This window comes from Opisthorchis viverrini, assembly GCF_000715545.1.
Source record: "Opisthorchis viverrini unplaced genomic scaffold opera_v5_20, whole genome shotgun sequence".
In the NCBI taxonomy this organism is placed as follows: domain Eukaryota; kingdom Metazoa; phylum Platyhelminthes; class Trematoda; order Opisthorchiida; family Opisthorchiidae; genus Opisthorchis; species Opisthorchis viverrini.
Window position 1 is genome coordinate 1,472,601 of NW_008751676.1, and position 19,312 is coordinate 1,491,912.

Genomic DNA, 19,312 nt, shown 5'->3' on the forward strand with positions numbered 1-19,312 from the left:
TGACGGGAGCCTCATCCGGAACCCTGCCGAATCTCTCGTCTATGTTCTTCTCCGGCTGATAGCAAAATCAGTGGCTGAATTAGCCGACTTTGAAAAACTCGGGTCGCATTAACTTCTGCTGAGGATAAAAATAACCTGTGAGGTCCGAATGGACGGCATGTGTATACTTGAGAACTACTACAAGCGGCCTATCTAGAGGCCCATTTGGACGAGTTGCTCATAAATCAGAAAATCAATAATTTATACTTTGGCTAAGTACCTCTCATCAAAGGCATAAAATGGCGTAATCATCTAAGGGGCCTTCTACCGCAACTCGGACTGGCTGTTAGAAAATCAGCAATTGTGCGATTGTGTGGCGAGTTTCAATATTGTGAGGCCTGAATCACATTGGAGAGTTTCGTCCAATGTAACATTTCGAGTGGTCCCTAACCAAAAGGTTCCCGTGCGGAGTATGATTTGAAGTGGTTTTTTAAAAAATATTTTTGCACCGTTGCAAGGTGCTTCTAGCTGGGTCTGTTGTGGATACAAAGCTGTGAACATCAATTTTTGGGGAGTATAAGGTTTCAGCAAACATTGTCTGCTTGCCAGTTTGACATACAGTATGGATGTTAAAAGCTCTTATGTAGAAAGGATCTCGTGGATTTAGAGAGGTGTCTACTTGTTTACTGTCAGTAGGCAGCAGGGTGCATAAGACCCATCGGCCAGATAACTGACAGTCAAGTGACCCAGCAACGTTTGCTTGTGTGGTGGGAGTGGGTTGGGGAGGGGCATCGGCGGACACAGAACTGTGCGGACAAATGATACTTCCCAGTTTCCTAAGTCGAAGAAGTGGGTTTGGTTGAGGTACCCAACCTTGGGCCTTTGACTCAAGCCTGATCCACAGGGCACCGGGAGGATGTAGGGTTTTGTTCAGGGACTCTGTCCCTACCCTTTGAGGCGAAAATTTGACTCGTGAAGCAGCAGATAGTAGGGCTTTCTTTGGGGACCCTGTCAGGAGCGGATGATTCAATAGTCTGGCCTGTTCGGCTGCAGGGGATTGGCCTGACCCGAGTGCGCGGGTTTCAGGATCGACCTCTTCTAACCCGCCCTTCCTAGGAAAGAAGGCAGCAGCGCTGCTTCCACGCCTTTGGGTATGTTGGTCGCCTGGGGAAACACCTTGCTGCCTTCACATTCCTATCGTAGAGGTCGGTACAACTTTACCCCCAGACCACCTCGTAGCACGATTACTTGTAGTAAGGGATTTTGCTGCTCTTGGTCTGACTGCTTTCCTCTGGTCTTTCTGACATGTTTGTACCTTGTGGAAAGAAGTTCCAGCCAGTGTAGCGCACGGAATCATTGCAGTAATTAAGTCCGACCACCACGTCCAGGTGGTGGCTTTAGGTCGAGACCTCATAAGTGTACAGTCCTGATAGAGGTAGATTGTCTAAAAACATCGTTAGCTTCACTCCACATTCTACGCCTACCGAAAGTGCTGAAATAGGGATCATGAACCAGTCCTGGAACTTCTGTGTCTCGGGCAGACACTGCCTCGAAACCTATGCTCACACCATTCAAAAGGCACCACAATCCTCATTTAACGCGCGCACTATCGACCTATGATGTAGAGGCAAATGCAATACAAATACGAGAACGACCGCTTCTGTGTCCAGTTATCATTCAGCCGATCAGGCGGCACCGCCTTACCCCGAGGCCACCTGCAACTAATCCAAAGCTTATCCAGATCTTAAGCATTTGCCGAAAGCCGTGATAGGCGAGCCTGCCGATCGATATAACCAGGACAGTTCCTGCGTCGTCGAACAAATTAATAACATCACTCAAACACGGACATGTCCACCTGCTCAGACGTGAAAACTCGGATACGCACAGCGTGCGCTGGTGAAGTAGTGGTAACGCGCACGACTCGCACGTCAGACATTCGAGTTCAAAAACCAGCAGAGTCGAGGATATGTAGTGCGTCGGTACAACTTTACCCCCAGACCACCTCGTAGCACGATTACTTGTAGTAAGGGATTTTGCTGCTCTTGGTCTGACTGCTTTCCTCTGGTCTTTCTGACATGTTTGTACCTTGTGGAAAGAAGTTCCAGCCAGTGTAGCGCACGGAATCATTGCAGTAATTAAGTCCGACCACCACGTCCAGGTGGCGGCTTTAGGTCGAGACCTCATAATGTCAGCGTGTAGTTAATCAAAACTCAACCGAAGTTCGTGTCTCATCAACGCGTCAGTAATTGATGGGGGGAAGGAGTGAGGCGTAAGTAGATACATGATAGTGAATCAGAACCACGAGAACAATCATCGGCTTAAGGTGTTTCGCAACCAGAAATCTTGTTAGTGAAAGGTTCGCGGAGGACAAGCCCACAACATGGAAACGTGAAATGAAAGCGGCTAATGCTAAGTTCAGGGACACTGGACCCCAGCACCTGTCAACATTCCGAAAAATGGATAACTCCGGAGCACTGTCTGCCAAAATCTGATCGCCGACCTTGGCAACTGGAGTGCAAACGTGTCCTCACCAATCGAGAAGGTAGCACCAGTGCATGCACTGAGGATTGGAGCACACGACTGTCCTTGTGCAAAGTTGTAGATCCTAGAGTATGACAATTAGTCGGTTCCAGTGACTAGAATACCGAGCTCATGTTGGGTGAGATTTGCAAAAACTACTGTGTCTACCCCGTTGATGGCGTCTTACTAGAATGACCCCCAGATGCGTCTAGCTCGTTGCTGTCCACAGGTGTAAACACAACACATTCTAGGTTCCTCTAAACACAGAGCTTACGTACACTTCCCCTTTCTCTTCCTTTCACCACAGTATTGTCTCCTCATGGTTGTACGACGGCATTCGCTACTGGTGTATTGTTGTTGATGATGGGTGTCAATGCAGAGGAAAGTTTTACACCTCCATGACTTCTCCGTTGTTCAACCAAGTTGGAGGGAGTGCACCTTTTAATGAGCGATGTACGAACCTGTTTTCCCAACTTGTCTGTTTTTTCGCAGCATGGTTCGCCTGAACCGCCTGTTGCAACCAAGTACATTTCACGCTGGGAAACTGGTGGCATGTACGCTCCAAACTTAACTAGGCACAAACCAGTAGATTTATTATATTTTTGTGGCCATAACGTGTCCAACAAATTATGGGCTTTCTTATTCATATTCATTGTATGATATCCATGCTTCTTCGTAACCCACAGCATAACTTATGTCCCCATAAAATTGATATTGTGGAAAGATGTCCCCGAATTTTCGCACTCTCGGAGTTAACAACCGAGCGGTGATGGAGCGTGTTCACCAGGATATGCTTCTCCCGGCAGACGGTCTAAGCACGAAACACTTTTTGAATGGATTATTTCATCGGAAACCACAAACGACCAACATGTTAGCAACATTTTCAATCCTGCTGCCCCCGTTAAAAACCATAGCGACGACATGTGATGATCATGCAAGTGTGTATGTGAGTCAGTGACTATGTACAAATTGACGGCAGGTCAATCACGCTGGAAAACTTCCGGTTCGTTCCGGTCGCAAGGCAAGTGACCAATACGACTGGTCCAGAAGAGCAGAGGAGTGAAACCAACTGAGTGAAGAAAAATTAAGGCATTTTGGCACATCACAGCGGCTATAGAGCTCCTCACGACCCTGAGCGGGTGGCGGCTGGATTCATCTGTGCAACAACGGGAAGTGATTCGCGTCCGGTCAGATGCGTGAGGGGACCTGGGAGATGGTCACGTTGATGCCGAGATTTCCGTTGTCGGCAAACAGCTGAGCAGTGTTCAGATCGAAAACTAGGCAATCTGAGCTGCTAATAGCTGACTGTACACCATCGTGAATGCTTCGTGGACAGGCTTCCCAAGTTAGGCGCCGACGATGACCATTCAGCTCCAATCTAAATAAGGGATGAGAATCAGATATGAGGTGCATATGATAATGGAACAGAACAGTGATTCCTCAGGAACCAATTCCCGACGTCGGGATTTTTCTGACTGTTTGATTCTTCTTGCACAAATAGCGTTTGGTCAACCAAGCTGCTCAAACGTGACGAATACTGTTTGAGTAGACCACAACAACGTAATTGTCTAACTGACCAAACCAGCTGGACAGATCCAGGGTCCACGTTGGATCTGACTCCGCAAAGTACACTGATTAAACGAGGCATCAACGCCGTATTGATCGACAGTGAGTTCCACTCAGGAATGAGCTGCACTACGGATAAAAACCACCATTCTAAGAAAAATCCGGTTGAATCACACCAGAACTTGATGTCAACTTGTCCTGTCCATCCAGAACACGCTAACTGCCGGTACTCCCTCAGTACTAAGTAGTGGTAATGGGCGCGATAAAGCATCTGAAGTATCCAAAGCTCGTGTAAAAACCGCCAAGTGAGCTTGCATAGGATGACTATTATCCAAAAAATAACAATATCGACGAAATGGACAAAACCGACTGGAGCTTTTCTATCATAGTGACCATTACTAGCATGTGATACGTGTGAACATTTACGTTTAGTTTGTTTCGGCGGAATAATTTTATGCAAAATCACCAGAACACGATCGATTAGACTGACAAATGAGTGGATCATAAAGCATGCAACTTTTGTGGATGTTTTTCATCTATTTATGGCCAAGAAGACCAAGTTCTCTTCAAAGAGAATTCCGGTGGATTCTCTTGTTACGGAAGACTCGTTGTGGCACTTAGCGGCCGTACAACAGTTTCGAAGGCCAAATCCTACCATTTTTGGCTACAAACAAGAAGCCATCCACGGAAATGAGTGAGGCAGATGTCACTGCTAAACCTAGCGAGGTCAACGTAGTTGTTACTCTGAGGAGCGCTGGCTCATCAAGAGACAATGAGAAAACGACCCACCTAAAGATAGGGTCACTAAGAAGGCAAGATGGAGGTAAACGAGCTCACGTCATCCGGAAAACCTGAAGAGCTAAGAGCAAACAGGTGTGAAGCGCACCAAACCGATTGGCTTATGAACTAGCCTAGAGGCCAGCGCTTCCGATGAGGCAGTCACTTAGAAACGGTGTCTAGAGCACGAACAGCGTGCATGAAGTGATGACCCACTGATTAACACCCGCGCGATAGGAAAGTAAGGAGTTGTGTGCATCCTACCTGTACACAAATTGCTCGGCCTGTTTCCGTGTGCCGATCAGCTGGACCAGGGCGAAAAATATTTGATCCGGCACGCGCTCTTGTTTTTCCAGCACAAGCATAAAACTGTGCCCGAAGCAAGACTGCATCATGACCCAATCCACGGCACCGGGGAGGTTGATATCAGTGGCTAAAAATACGATATCCTCACCTGCGGAAAACAAGACGGAAAGTTCACTTAGTGTAGGGATGTCAAGAAAATGTAGGTCATACGTACTCAGGGCTAGGGGAAGCTCGCAACTGCGGACACACAGCTAGACAATAAAATGGAGTAGCTCACCTGAACGCTGTTGAATCGACGTAAGCAGTTAGTGCAAACTATCTACATAATATTATGGTGTTCCGTGGAAAACGAGGCACTACCATGTTTTGAATTATTCATCAGCGTATGGCCAACTCATCAAGTCATTGCTCGAGATATCCAGTGAAGACGGCTCAGTTCAGTTCAGTTTGAAAACCATGAACCACCATGTATGGTGGTTTGGGTTACCGCAGCTTGTGGTAGCGGAGAGGCTGGGACGGAGTGGGTGTAACAATTCAGTGAAGAAGAGGATAAAAACAACACCAGCACACTCGGAGCGAAATGGGTTTCTTATTAGCAAGTACCATGCTTGTAATAAGTTCGTGCGCCTGGTGGCAATGAACATACAACCCGTCGTCGATTTCAAATGATAAATGATTCGTATTCTCACCTAGTTAAGAAATGCTATTGGCCTTTACCTTCTTTGAACAGGTCAGGTGATCCCTCCATCACCAGGAGCTGCGGACTGTTGAGACCTATACCAAAAGTTGAAGTGTTCCCAATTAACGGAATGTGTAAATGAGTAATAGAGAATGATTGGTAAGGTTCGGGTGTCTATATCCAATTAAAGGAGAGCTTGATACTACTACCAGCTGCCATAAGAAGGCAGAGGGTGATATGTCAGCAGCAGTTCACTTCTGCAACCCCAACATGACTTCGCTTTGAAGAGGTTGGGCAACTGACTGACTCACGGGACATGGTTCATAGCACATCGAGCATACAAAGACCCAAACGCCTATGACTTCAAAGACCAGTTGGTGGCTGCAGGAGGCATGTGCACAAGCATCCCCAGGCAGTTTGTGCAGGTCTGGAGGTAAAATTATAGGAATATATTACTGAAAAAAGCTTGAAGCGAACGGTACCACGATTTCCTACGTACTTGAGACCTTGAACTTAACACCCGTGTACATTAGTGGTTTGTGGTTTCCTATGGGACCTGTCACTTACCGAGTAATGGTGAAAAGCGCGGGTGTATATGGAACAGACCAACGATGAAAACAGTGGTGCAAATCATCACCATCATCACAAATCGGGTGGGATTGTATGGAAACGAAGTTACCTTGTAACGTTGTGATGCTTTTGTGATGGTGCATTAAATGCGGCATGACTTGCTCCAGTTCGCCCAACCATTTGCATGAGGCACCGGGACAAGGACAGTCGTACGGGCTGTGTAGGGAGGGAGGAAGCGGAATAAGGATATGGCACGTGACTTCTAATGTAAAATGTAATCAATCGAAGAAAGCTAGCCGATGCAAACACGGACAACACGAGAGGACCCATAACCGAGATTTGCACAATAGACCTACAGGAGCTTTTGAGTGCAAGTTTAGGCATAACATATCACGTTCCAGGTGGGGTGATTATTGAGGCGATTAGAACATAAGTCCCTACGGTGTGGTCAAATCCGGTAGTTCCACCAACGGATAGGGTAGAATCTTGTAGCATCTCGCAAAATCCGCGGAATCAATTAGCATGACCGAGAGTGAAAGGCTCCCATTGTGGTAGAAGTATGCCTCGACTACAATGAGAGCCGTCCAGCCCTAACCAATACCAAAGAGTTTGAAGGAAATTCCGTTCGACGATGTCCACAACACTTCTCGGATTTTTAACTAAGTGTGCATTCACAGTTCCGTAGGATCTAACGCAATCTACAGGGTAACATTAGGAATTCAGAATACCACTGAACAGTGTCCTCTATAGATAGATTTAACAAGAAGTGGCTCTCATAAGCCGGCTTCACATCCGTTCCGGATGTTCACCGTTGAGTATCACCTGCGACAGTGGACTTTATATTGTCGTTGAGCGCATGCCCCGTTCAGACCGTTAAATTGGGAAGCTGTTCTTCACATGTTCATCATATGCTGACAGCTGAGCACTGGCGCGGGTTTAGACCATTGACGAATCCCACCTGGATCAGACGGGGTCTGATGACTGACGCACGGAGGAATTTAATGCCACACAAAAACCACATTAGATGCGCTGCCAAATTGGGATCACCATCATCAGTGTACATGTTGTACAGCGGTTATAGCCGCCAGTCTCGTTCGTCGAAGATCTGGGAAAATAAGGATGGATAGCTACGTATTGGAAGCAGTAGCCAATACAATTGACGCGTGAATCAAGAAGTGACACAGGACTTCTCACTGGGCAGATCGGGAGGGGAAGCTATGCATTAAAGTCAACAGGTTGGATGGATGGGCGCAATTGGGCGATGCCTGCCAATATCTCCAAGCACTGGTGTTCCCGTCTCGTGATCCTCATCGAGGTAGACGGAAACGACCGGTACGGATGAGATTTCTGGTAGTGGCTTTCATACTTTGCTGTCTGGCCATTCTTTAAAACATAATAAAAGCTCAACTGTGGTCATCTCTCAACGCCTTGCTGAGCGCAAGGAATGCCAGGTTGTCTGGGCCTGGACAGGAGCAGTCGAGATGCAGAGGCTGGTGGCAGAGGCTGGTTAGTGTCACACCTGTGCCACGTTTGACGGAGTTTGACGAAAGCTATTCTGGCCTTCCTAATCCGGACGGAAATGTCACCTTTAGATGAAACCCCGAGAATGATACACTCACTCAGGTGGATAAACTTGTCTACTACCTCAATCGGTTCATTCGAAGGCAGATTTGGTTTTGATCCTACCCAGTCTTGTAGCGGCACTTTGCATGCGTACAGGACCTACCAAACAGGGAACCAGGGTCACTCAGATTATTGAACACCGTCTGCATTTTCGCGGGGTCAGATTCAGGAAAAGCTATGCTATCTGCGAGTTCGTTATCTGTGAGTGAAGGTCCTGGGAACATTTCGATCCCACAGGTAGAGAGTGAAAGTTCCATCATCAAACTTATGAAAAAGTTGAAGAGAAAAGGATAAAGAAGATAGCCTTGCGTGACACCGCTGGATGTAGCGAGAGGTTACCGTACAACTTTACACGTTCATGAGAGTTGGGGTAAAACGCTTTAAGGAAGGCCCAGAACTTATGACGGCACTTTGGCACCACGCTTATTGCCATAGCGCCCAACGATCAACGGAGTCAAGTACAGCCTTCAAGTCAAGAAACACTACAGGAGTTGGTTGATGTAGAGATCACCAGCATGGTTAGAGCCAGAAGGTACATGGTTCGAACCTGATATATCTCTCTCTCCACTTCCCCTGTCTAGGCTTGGGCAACCTGGCAGTATTCCAACCCTCGTGCATCTTTCTGGTGGCATGGCAGTTAGGCACCGAAAGGGTGCTACAGTTAAACAATTATTTTTTTATTTGGAAACCACCCGAAGACTAAGCACTGGATATAAAGAAACTGACAATCTTCATGGAATCTGGGAACAATAAACACCAGGGGGGAGACGTAGGATGGTCATGAAGGCGACGCATTCAGATATATTTCCCTTGTCCTCTGAATCTCAGTCGGTCAAAGAGCGGCACCCAATGCAGTTTATGATTCTGGCTTCTAACCTGGACTGCAATTCTTCCCCGACGCAATTTCATATTTCTTCAGATTTACACAGTCTCTCTTTTGTGAGTAAAAAGGTATGGCGATTGTCTCATGTAATATGATGTTTCCTTTTCTCTTCCGTGTCTGGATCACTTAAGGTGTTACACTGATATCGAGTGGAATCGAACGCAGAATGCACCTAGTCGTTGGAATGCTTATCAGTTGGTGTCAAACCACCCAGGGCTATCAGTATATTAGGGCGTTTTCAAAGTACTGCACTTTTCTGAAGAAAGAAAAAGGAATCGGATTAGTTCCTTCAGTTGTAACACCCTTTCGGGGCCTAGCTACCATGCCGCCCGGAGGAAGCACAAGAGCCAAGGAATTGCCACTTTTTCCAAGGCTAGACAGGAGCAGTCAAGAAGCCGAGGCTGGGTTTGAGCAACGGATGCATCGGTTAGTGAGTTTGCGCCTTAAACTACTCAGGTACCTCGAGTTCAGTTCCATCACGAAGAGAGCACACCTTACCGCGATGTGACATTCTGCGAACCTCCCTAACATTGTACTTGTAACATTCGCAGGTCAATGAATTGAGATCTGACTAACAGACTCCGGGTCCACCAGTTTGACGGTTGGAACATGTGTGCCGACTTGCTCCTGAAAGAGTTATGCTGCTCTGCAGGGTCTCGCGCCAACTATCACTGCCTTGCGGTTCAACTTTTGATGCAAAGGACCTGGGTGAGGACCCTACTTATCCCTTTGTTTAGGATGGGTGCCCTGGCGGTAACCTAGCCGAGTTGCAGTGATGAATCGCATACTTACAAATAATCTCATGCCATATAGACCATCGCTTGTGGCAGTAAAGCGTCAGTGTTTTCACCTGGTGTTGGTCAATAATGACGATGATTGGTTCGGTTGGTGGTACACACTATTTTTCGACTAAAATAGATGGATTCAACGAACTGCTTAGCAAGTGTGCGGCCCCACACTATTCGCTGTGGCAACAAGCCTGACACTGGCGATTGTGGACAAAGACATTAATTCACCCAAAACGGGAAGTTATGACAGTGACATGGAGCTGAACGACCGCAGTCTAAGAAACTGACGCAGTACAATAACGTTGGTGGGATAAGTAAAAAACGTGCATTGAAGTATGTACTCGATTGTATCCTTCTATGGGAAGGGAACCGTAAGACCTAATGCAGCCAGTCAGATTCAGTCTCAGGAACTCATACTGTGGTCTACTACTTAAGTTTCATTCTAAAAGGACCCTGCTTCCTCTTCCGTACTGGCTCAAGATTTGGGTGTGAACACCTACGACGACATTCAGTGTCAATTTGCTTCAAGGGTCAGACTGGGTAGGCTCGATACGGTCATTCAAGATTTGGGTGTGAACACCGACGACATTCAGTGTCAACTTGCTTCATGGGTCAGACTGGGTAGGCTCGATACGGTCAAAAGGTCCATGCATAGGAAAGTTAATCTTTTCCTCATGTTTTTTTTCGAGAAACCGATTTCACAGACACAAACAGCAGTCTTTTAGGGATGCACTGATATTTTCACAAAAAGCTTAACTTCAACCATTTAGAGAGGAAGCACGAAAGAAATTCTTGCGTAACGATTCCACGGCACTTCGTGTCGTGATTTCATCGCATCAAATATAAATAAACAGTACCATCAGCAACAAGCCAGCTAATAGTACAGGCGTTTGGTTGCGCTCATATCTCACTTTTTACAGGACCAATTTTTACACATGGTCTGGAGCGATACAGTGATCAGGTCCACGGCTACACGTCCGCTGTACACATTCCATTAATGGAAAACGTTCACCAGTTAATACAACGCGTTGCCTTGTTTGTTGTTATTTGGTTTCCTCCTTTGTTTTCCAAGCTGTTGTCACCTGTTAGTTTGCATGCTGGCCTGATAACTGTCGGGTCTTGGAATGCTCTCCGAGGTTTGGTAGCGCCGTTCTAATTCACACAGTATGTTTCTCAAATCGGGAGTCATATTGACCGAAGAGAAACTGGTAATGTGCATTTCCCGTGGCGTGAAAATTAATCAGTAGATACACACATGGAGTGAATCTATCAAGTTATCGCATACAAAACAGACCAATGGAACGCACCGGAATTCGCACACGCTTTCGTGTTCTGCCTTCGAAGTATAGTGGAACGTTTCAGGACATCCACTGGTGGAGAACTTGCACGGAAACAGCACACTGGAGGCGAGTTTCTCCATAGCCAGATTGCGGATGTTGTCTGGTGAGAATCGAGGGAAGATAGGGGAACCGGTGAGGAAACCATGGAATGACCACAGAATACATCTAACAGGAGGTGACTGAAGTGATGAACAAAGATAGCACTGAAAAGTTGACTGTCATGTACTGCAATCATGTGTGGACGATGGTTTAACTATTCTGAACACTTCAAGCTGCATTTATAAACACGAAACCACGGATAGGAACACATATGTAGACATAAGTTCAGTTCACACTTGCCCAAAACATCCGTCAGACGAAAAACAGCATCCCGAAACAACACAGATGCAGCAAACTCCACTGACACAGAAGTTTCATCACAAATCGTCAGTGAAAATAAGGAAAACATTCTCAATTCGGTTTAGACCTCCCACTCAGATTCATGTATAACAAAGAATACTGAACCCAGTACTTGATGTGGCTTGATTGAAGAAAATCACTACACTGACTGATACTCTCCACGAATAATTCATCCCATTTTTAATGCTAGCATCAGTTTACAGCTACCATTATAAGGATTTTTCATCCACTTACCTCAGTCTGTGGGATCCATTCTCTGCAGTTTCCATGGACAGTGCGGTGGTTTCAGCTATTACATTTGCGGGAGGATAAGGAAGTTAGAACCATGCGTTCGGATTCAATTCAAATTAGATTTATCAGCTTTAAACTATATGCGCTATACTATATGCACACTGTACACATGTACACATGCACACATGTACTATATGCACACTGGTTCCAGCTGCTACGGTTTTGATCACCGGGAAGTGGAAGAGTGCGGGATACACGGCCAAGCCTTAGAGGCCATGGTATTTTCAGTTGGTTCAGGAATGGCACATCTACGCATTGAAGGCGATTGCTTTGATGCAAAAGCGCCACTAACTGCGCGATTGGGCCATTTGTGCCAGTGTCATCAACCATTGATGGGTTGAATCCCGAGGTTCCTATCCGGGGAGGCGTCAGAGCAGTATAGATCGCACCACCAGTGTAAGTTCTGACGCTGAGGGAAAAAATCATGTCATGTCGGCGCCATAGGTGTCGGAGGTATGCAAAAGCTACTCTCGTCTTCCTGATTCCAGAAGTAATCTCATTTTCAGCCAGTCCATCGGAACTTATACAACTGTTCAGGTAAACAAATTTACCTACCACGTCGACTGGCTCGCCTCAAAGTTGAGGCTTGGGTTTGATTCAACCCGGTCCTGTGGCATCACCTTACACTTTGCAAGTATGAAGCGCATGTTAAACCTGAGGCAGAGCAGTATCGTCCGCATACTCATCTATGAGCGAACGTCCGGGAGCATTTCGACTCCTGAGGTTTCGGAGGCAAGCAGAGGAATTTCAACCATAACATAACGAAGTTGAAGAGGAAAGGTGAGAGAGGGCAGCTTCGTTACACCACTGGACGTAGTGAACTCAGGCGAAGACCTCCCGTATACTCGCACGCGTCCACAAGAGTTTGCATACAGTGCTCCCCTAAGATATATGAGTTTTGAAGGGGCACCTCTGATCACCAGACAGCGTCAAAGTTTCGCAAGAGGGACGGGATCAAAGCAACTTTCAGATCAAGAAAAATGAAACGTAAGAACGTCTGAAGAAGTGGCGCTGTCCAAAAATTTGTCTCAAGGTAAAGATATGGTCGATGCATCCTCGATCATTGCGAAACCAAGCTCGATTCTGACAAATCTCTCTTGCGATAATACATCAACCTGCGCAAAATGATGTCAGAGAGCACATTAGATACGACTAATACCAGGCTGACACCACGGTGGTTTTCACATCGCATACTTGCACCCTTTTTGAAAGTTGGGATGACGGTCAAGGAGCTCCATTCGGTTGGTTTTTGTTTCTGCTCCGAATCTTCTGTAGTATGGTTGTCAGACGGTTCACCAGGAGCTCACCACCTTCTTTGAAGAGTGTGATATGCAGACAATGTGGGTCAGGTAACTTGTCGTGCTTCAGAATTGATATCTCACGCTAGACTTCGGTTGCTGATGGCGAGTTGGAGTCGATGTTCCGTTCGGGCTGGGTTGAAGATTAGCTGAAGTGTTCATCCCACCACTCAAGACGACGAAATAAAGGAGTGAAGCATCGGTGTTGAACAGTGATGTCATGCTGTCGATGATGATGACGATGATGCACCAACCTGTATTAATCTTAATCGAGCCAGATACCACACAGCGCAAACGAGTGTTTACTGGGATCCAGTCCAGGAAAGCACTTTCAGCCTTGGGGCTGAGTGCAACTCTCACACCGTAAATGGCACGAGCCAATACATTAGGATCACCGGATACTGGAAGAGTGGAATGCGGGACATCTGAGCCCGTCCTGAGGGGCTTGAGATGCACGACCGAAGTGAGCTCTTGTATGCGTGTTTCGGATACACAACGTACGTCGACAGATAGGGCAAGCAAGGTTTCTGCAAGGGGCGTCTGTTGACCAGTTTGACATAGAGTACAGACATTGAAGGCTGCAACGCGGATCAGATTTTTTGAGGTTGGTAAATGATTACTTTGGTTTGTTCTTCTGGGCTACGGTTTAGATATGGAATAGTGGCTAAGGGTTGCCAGATGGGTTGATCGCACTACATTGTTCGATGGGTGGGTGGGAGGCCAGTGAGTGAAGAGCTGCAAGGGCAAATGATACTTCCCCGTTGCTCAGGCCGAAGGGGTTTTAGTTGAGTTACCCAACCTTGAGCCTTCGACTCAAAAGTCTGACCCACGAGGCTGAGGGAGGATGCAGGGTTTTGTTCGGGGACCCTGTGTCTAGTTTCTGACTCAAAAGTCTGACCCATGAGAGTGGTTGTTAGGGTTTTCTTAGGGGACCCTTCCAGGAGCCCATGACTCAATAATCTGACTCACTTGGTTGCATGTGGCAGGCTGTTGGGCGATCGGAGTGTGCAGTTTTTAGGACCGACCTTTTGTAGCCCGTCTTTCCTAGGAGGATGGGGCAGCATTGCTGCTTTCATAAAGCTGGGCATACTGGTCACCTTAGGGAAACGTCTTCCTGTCTTACACTCCCATCGCAGAGGAGTATGAGTTTACCTCCAGACCGCCTTGTAGTACGATTACTCGCAGTACGGAGACTCGCTCCCCATTGGTCATCTCAGCATGGTTGAACTAGTCAATATAACCCGCAGAATCATTGCAACAAAGAAACCCGACCACTACAAGGTGACAGCATTAGGTCTGGGAATGCGTTTCAGGTAACAGGATAACTAGTTGATTGACTTAAAGTGGTCCTGTTTATCCAATATGAAGAAGAAGGGGGGAAGTTGCGCAGTGAAAGCGATAGCTTACATTCACGCGGGTCACTGCCTGGTTCTGTGTACTCCAGGTCGACAAGGTTCTCGCCCACAATAACTTGTACAGCTGTTTTGAAAACCTTGCATCGTTCGCTTCATTATTCCATCAATGGTAAAATAAGAACGTAAAGAGCGAGCATCGGATAGCACTTTTCGTAGGGAAGCTGTTAGAGAGCTCCTCATGTATTATCACGCCCCGAAGTGTGTCAACACAGGAACCAGATTATGTTCAAACTTCTAGGGAATCGCCTATTAAGTTTGGTTAACAGCACCCACCAAGCGACAGAAATGAATGTATCCTTGAAGTCAAGGAACACCAAGATCGTGGGCCGTCTGCACATATGGCGTTGCTCTAACACCTGACGGAGTGGGAACATGTGATCAATGCAGTCTCTACCCAGTCGAAATCCCGCTTGATGCTCACAGGTCAAGGTTTCGCGTGCCGCTATAAGACAATGAAGAATAAGTGATGCGAGAAGCCTCGTTACGATGGGTATGAGATGACATTTCTGTTACTATACTTAGTGTGAGTACCACTTTTTAAGATAGGCGCTATTATCAACTCGCTCCAGTTGTCCGAGGGTGTCTCCCAGGTAGACAAATAGGCTAAGCAGATACTGGCTGATGAATTCAATGCAGTCCTTGAACAAAGCAGATGGGAGGTCCTCAGGATTAGGAGCATGATGACGCTTGACTGGAAATGTACACTCGAACGTTTCTGAGGCTGCATATTCATAGTCCACCTTTCTGTTGGAGATCGGGAGTCCGGAATGGAGGTGGCAGGTGGTCAAAATCATTCATCTGTAGCACCCTTTCGGTGCCTAACTACCATGCCACCGAAAAGCACGAGGGCTGGGATGCTGCCAGATTGCCCACGCCTAGACAGGGGGAGTGGAGAGGTAGAGATCGGGTTCGGACCACGGACCATTCGGACAGTAAACTCGCGCCGACCACTGGGCAATCTCGCCCCCGGAGGCCAAATAAATTCTTATCCGAAATGCTGGGCCAAACGGTTGATCAAATGAGCCTAACGATGAAGCTGTTGCCTGCAGGGAAAGACCCCCTATATGGCCTTTGCAGCCCATCAGCTTTCTCATTGATCAGGCTCATGATTGTCCGACGCTTGATGAATCTATGATCACCATCATAGTCACTAGTTGCTTGTATGGTTTTTCTGACAGAAATGAGATCCGGCTGATTTTGGCTATATCCAGTATTCGGATTTCTTGGACAGTGAGCCCTAACTAGCTTCCGTTCCGGCTCCACGCAATCTTCGTCATCGGAGTGGCCGTGCGTTTCCGTCCAGTAGCTACAGTAGCTCGTGGAAGTTGATGAACGAAGATTCTGTGCTTCGGAGTACGTAATGCTGACGGAAAGCCAACCGATGACCGAGTCTGCACAGTGGCATGGTCAGGGTTAAACTACATTCTGCAGAAGGAACGGTAATTCGTGATTGAGGTTCTCCATCGATAATTGATAGCTACATGATCGAACTGAGTTCACGAATAGCTTGTGGTTGGTGTCCTCGAAGTGGATGTGAGCGTTGATGCTAGAAGTTCATACTGGCCGGAAACAGATGATGTTCAACACAACCGACGAAGCCACTTCCCATTATCCGTACGCTGAGCATCGACTCCAAATTATCTAGTTGTGAAAATGTGATTCTGACCTCTGCGATTCGATACATCCGCCAGAGCTAATAAAATTATCGAGGTACGCAAAATTCTCCACAACCCCCGGTGATTCTCCCTGAACTGTAAGGGGTATGTTCAGAGACCGTACGTTATGGAGCATGACTGCGATTTGAAGGTGCTAGGCACATGCAGAAAGATAGTATGATAGTGGTCAGTTTGGCCAACAGAGCTTGCGCTGCGCCTTCGTCATTAAAGATGAGGGCGACATCGTCTGCGTATTCCATATCGACAAGTTCCTCACCGGCAACAATTTTAGCGCCGGGGTTTTGGAGACCTTCCAGCATTCGTCTGAGTACTTCATCGATCATTAAATTAAGTGGTAATGGAGAAAGTGAGTATCACTGACAGAGACCGCTTTGTGTACGGTAGCTTTTGGAGATCTCTCCGTATACCCTTACATGTTCGGAAGTCTGAGAATACAAAGGACTGATATGTTCACAAACTTCCGTGGCATTCCTTGGTGGGCAAGCATGTCAAAAAAAGGACAGACCGGTCAACTGAGTCGAATGTGCCTTGGATATCCAGGAATACTAAAGTTGTGGGTCGTTTGTACGTATGGCGTTGTTCTAGCACACGGAGTGTGAAGATTTGGTCAACGCAAACCCTACCATGCCGGAACCCCGCTGGCTCCTTCCGAATAAGTGTTTCACGAGGCAGCATAAGGCGACGAAGCACAAATGACGTCAACAGACTCGTTACGACCGGGATCAAGCTGGATGGGCTGTGGTTACCACACTCACTGAGCCACTTTTTTAAAATGGGCACTATCACCGACTCTCCCAGTTGTTTGGGACAGATTCCTTTTCCCGAATGCAGGCAAACAGATAAGACTAGCGTTCACGGCAGTTAGCCAGGAGCGCTTCAAGTAGGGCCAGGAGTTTATGGGGGATACCCTTGTTTTATGGACATCGCCATAGTGCCTGAAAATCTAAACAGTCATCGGCAGTCCTCAAGGCAAGAAAGACCGCGCATCGTCTTTTGCTGGAAGCAGTGTCACTGTTCCGAAATGTGTCGAAAAATGGATGTGTGGTCGATATATCTTTCTACTGGACGGAACTCAGCTGTTGACGGATCAGCTTCTCAGTGTTAGACCTTCGATGGATGAGACCAGGGAGCAACTTCGACACCAGGCTGACACCACGGCGATTTTCTGTAGACGTAACCTTTTTGAAAGTGGGGATGACAGTGACCCATTCTGTAGCCACTTCCATTCCATATAGCACAAATAAACTCTGTCGGGTGGATAGCCATGAATTCTTCATCTTTTTCGAAGTGGGCTGGCACGACAGAAAACGCGATGCTTCTGGACTTTTGACTTCAAGAATTGAGAAGGTCAATTTGCGTTTGCCAACTTCCGACATTCTGTGGCACTGGTCTGACGCCAGCTTGACTGTCAAAGGTAAAGTGTACAGTGCTGCGGTTCCACCTGTCTCCGTTTTTAATGAGGGCGATGTGTGGAAGATCATCGAAACTGCACGTCTTTTTTAAGTATTCAACCTGTGATTGATTGTAGCTAGCGAGGGCAACTGGTTCCCGTTCTCATTTGGAACTGGATGGTGGCATGAGGTGGCAGAAGCAAAAGGACATAGACTGCCTTCTTCAACGGACAGATTGCTCCACCGGCTTGTAGAGTAGGCGCTTCATGTTGTCCCGTGATTGTTCGGTTGGTATGAATGTATTGTTATTTCTGGACAGTCGTGAGCTTATTGGCTGCATGTTCTCTAGTGTGCAAGAGACGTGATTTCTAATGGTTTTGTACTCATACTACACGGCCATTACAATCCCTTTATTATGGGATAACGGATTACTACGACTCGACCACAATAAAAGAATGGATCAGGGGGCCTATGCCAACCACATGTCCATTGGAAATAGGTCATTCAGAGAACCATGGTAACCAGACGATCAGAAACGTCTGACGAATACATTAGAACCTAATTCACCGCAAGTGTGTCGCAGCAACTGCAACACTAACTAGTCCATACAATTTTAAAAAACTCCGTCGACGCGGTAACCAAGTCACTTATTCGACCATTTTGCACCAATATGAAATAAAGCAAGACAACCAAAAAATGAGACGACCATCAAGTTGGCCCGTGGCCTACAAAGATCACTTCACTAAATTATCCTTTAGGGAGACGCCATTCTAGTATATCAAATTTTAACCTAGTCTGACATATAGTCCCCGTACGCCACAGCATTATAACGCTTTCACCTAAGTCTGAAGTTCGGAAAAACATCTGGGAACACTTGAGAAAAAGCCCTATTGGTGTGCAGCAAATTGTTAACCGAACCGCGTTCTTTTAAGCGGACGGTGTGAACCATGATGTATTGCCCGTGATAGTAATCAAACATTGAGTGTGTCAAAATGCAAACCGAGATTTGAAAAGAATGCTGAACTCACCCAAATTTCCACGACAGGTGGGACATGAGGAGAGTTTCGAACGACAAGAGGCACATACAATATGACCGCTTTGGCATTGCAGAATGGGTGGGAGAGCGTAATCCATACACACAGGGCACTCGAAGAGGCTGGCCAGATCAACAGCATTTGAATCTGGCGAAGTGTGCGAGGTAGTGCTCATTGCATTACTTGATGTGTTGGGAACTGGGCCTGGTATAGACGAGCAACGGTTGTTTGTCGGTGTGTTAACAAGCGGCGCAGTTGTCCCCACTTCACGAGGTATGTTAAGGTGTGGGAACAAACCAATACCATGGTGAAGCGTATTAATCGGTAGAATGGCTAAAGGACGACCGGCAGCTTCAGAGGAATTGATCTGGTTGCGGTGGCAGTTACGGTCCTCAGAATTGTTGCTGGTAGCTCCATTAGTCCGTGACCCTGTCCCGATAGATATATCACTCATAGTGAGATTCATGTGCTTCAAGCATAAGCTAGCTTAGAATAAACATCACACTTGAGTGGCGGGACGTCAACCGCGCGACGGCAAGACGCACCGTAAAGTACCGTATGGCGCGGTAAAAAATTGGATCGATTCAAACAAATACTCTTCGAGTTCAGATTCCACGCACCTGGATGAAAGCAAGGTGATGTAATCGTTCCGAAAACTGTCTAAAATTTTATTTGTAAATAGATCCGCGTTTGTTTAATTACTTAGGATATAAACGGTATGTGAGTGGCTTAAAAAGCACAAGCAGGTATGTTTGTGGCTCACGATGGGTTATATAA

General features: G+C 46.8%; 1 protein-coding gene across 1 annotated transcript; it reads right to left on the bottom strand.

Moving 5' to 3' along the window:
- Positions 1-3,370: 3,370 nt before the first annotated feature.
- T265_01822 (hypothetical protein) lies at positions 3,371-19,098 on the bottom strand (the record flags this gene model as incomplete). The annotated part of the gene is made up of 5 exons (XM_009165932.1): positions 3,371-3,877; positions 5,107-5,296; positions 6,507-6,613; positions 10,999-11,131; positions 18,530-19,098. 5 exons carry the CDS (start codon positions 18,999-19,001, stop codon positions 3,688-3,690), a joined length of 1,092 nt encoding a protein of 363 aa, XP_009164196.1.
- Positions 19,099-19,312: the final 214 nt, after the last annotated feature.